This window comes from Penaeus monodon, chromosome 28 (assembly GCF_015228065.2).
Source record: "Penaeus monodon isolate SGIC_2016 chromosome 28, NSTDA_Pmon_1, whole genome shotgun sequence".
Lineage (NCBI taxonomy): Eukaryota > Metazoa > Arthropoda > Malacostraca > Decapoda > Penaeidae > Penaeus > Penaeus monodon.
Window position 1 is genome coordinate 18,350,368 of NC_051413.1, and position 249 is coordinate 18,350,616.

The following is a 249-nucleotide window of genomic DNA, read 5'->3' on the forward strand; positions in this document are numbered from 1 at the left end:
CTTGTTGACAAACCATGTTGAGTGTTGAAACGTTGAGAAGCAACTGTTACACGCCGGAGGAACCGAGGCTTTATACTCCCTCAGCCCAGGGAAACCGAGAAGGTAGCGACCTTCGGTTCTGTGGAATCACTCCACGGAAATCTTATCCTAACGGGAAAATAATGAAGTGATTTTTTTTGGTAGGTGGAAAGGTCGTGAGTCACACAGACGAGCTTAAGTCTGTATCAAGACGAACTTGGTAATATTTTT

General features: G+C 44.6%; 1 protein-coding gene across 1 annotated transcript in view; it reads right to left on the bottom strand.

Moving 5' to 3' along the window:
• The window catches only part of LOC119591406 (glycine-rich RNA-binding protein blt801-like), an 814-nt gene extending 782 nt beyond the window's left edge, over positions 1-32 (bottom strand). Inside the window, exon 1 of the mRNA XM_037940149.1 lies at positions 14-32. Within this exon, the coding sequence (XP_037796077.1) occupies positions 14-16 (3 nt within the window). The 5' untranslated portion in view covers positions 17-32. The remainder of the gene's footprint in view (positions 1-13) is intronic.
• Between the last annotated feature and the right edge of the window lie 217 nt (positions 33-249).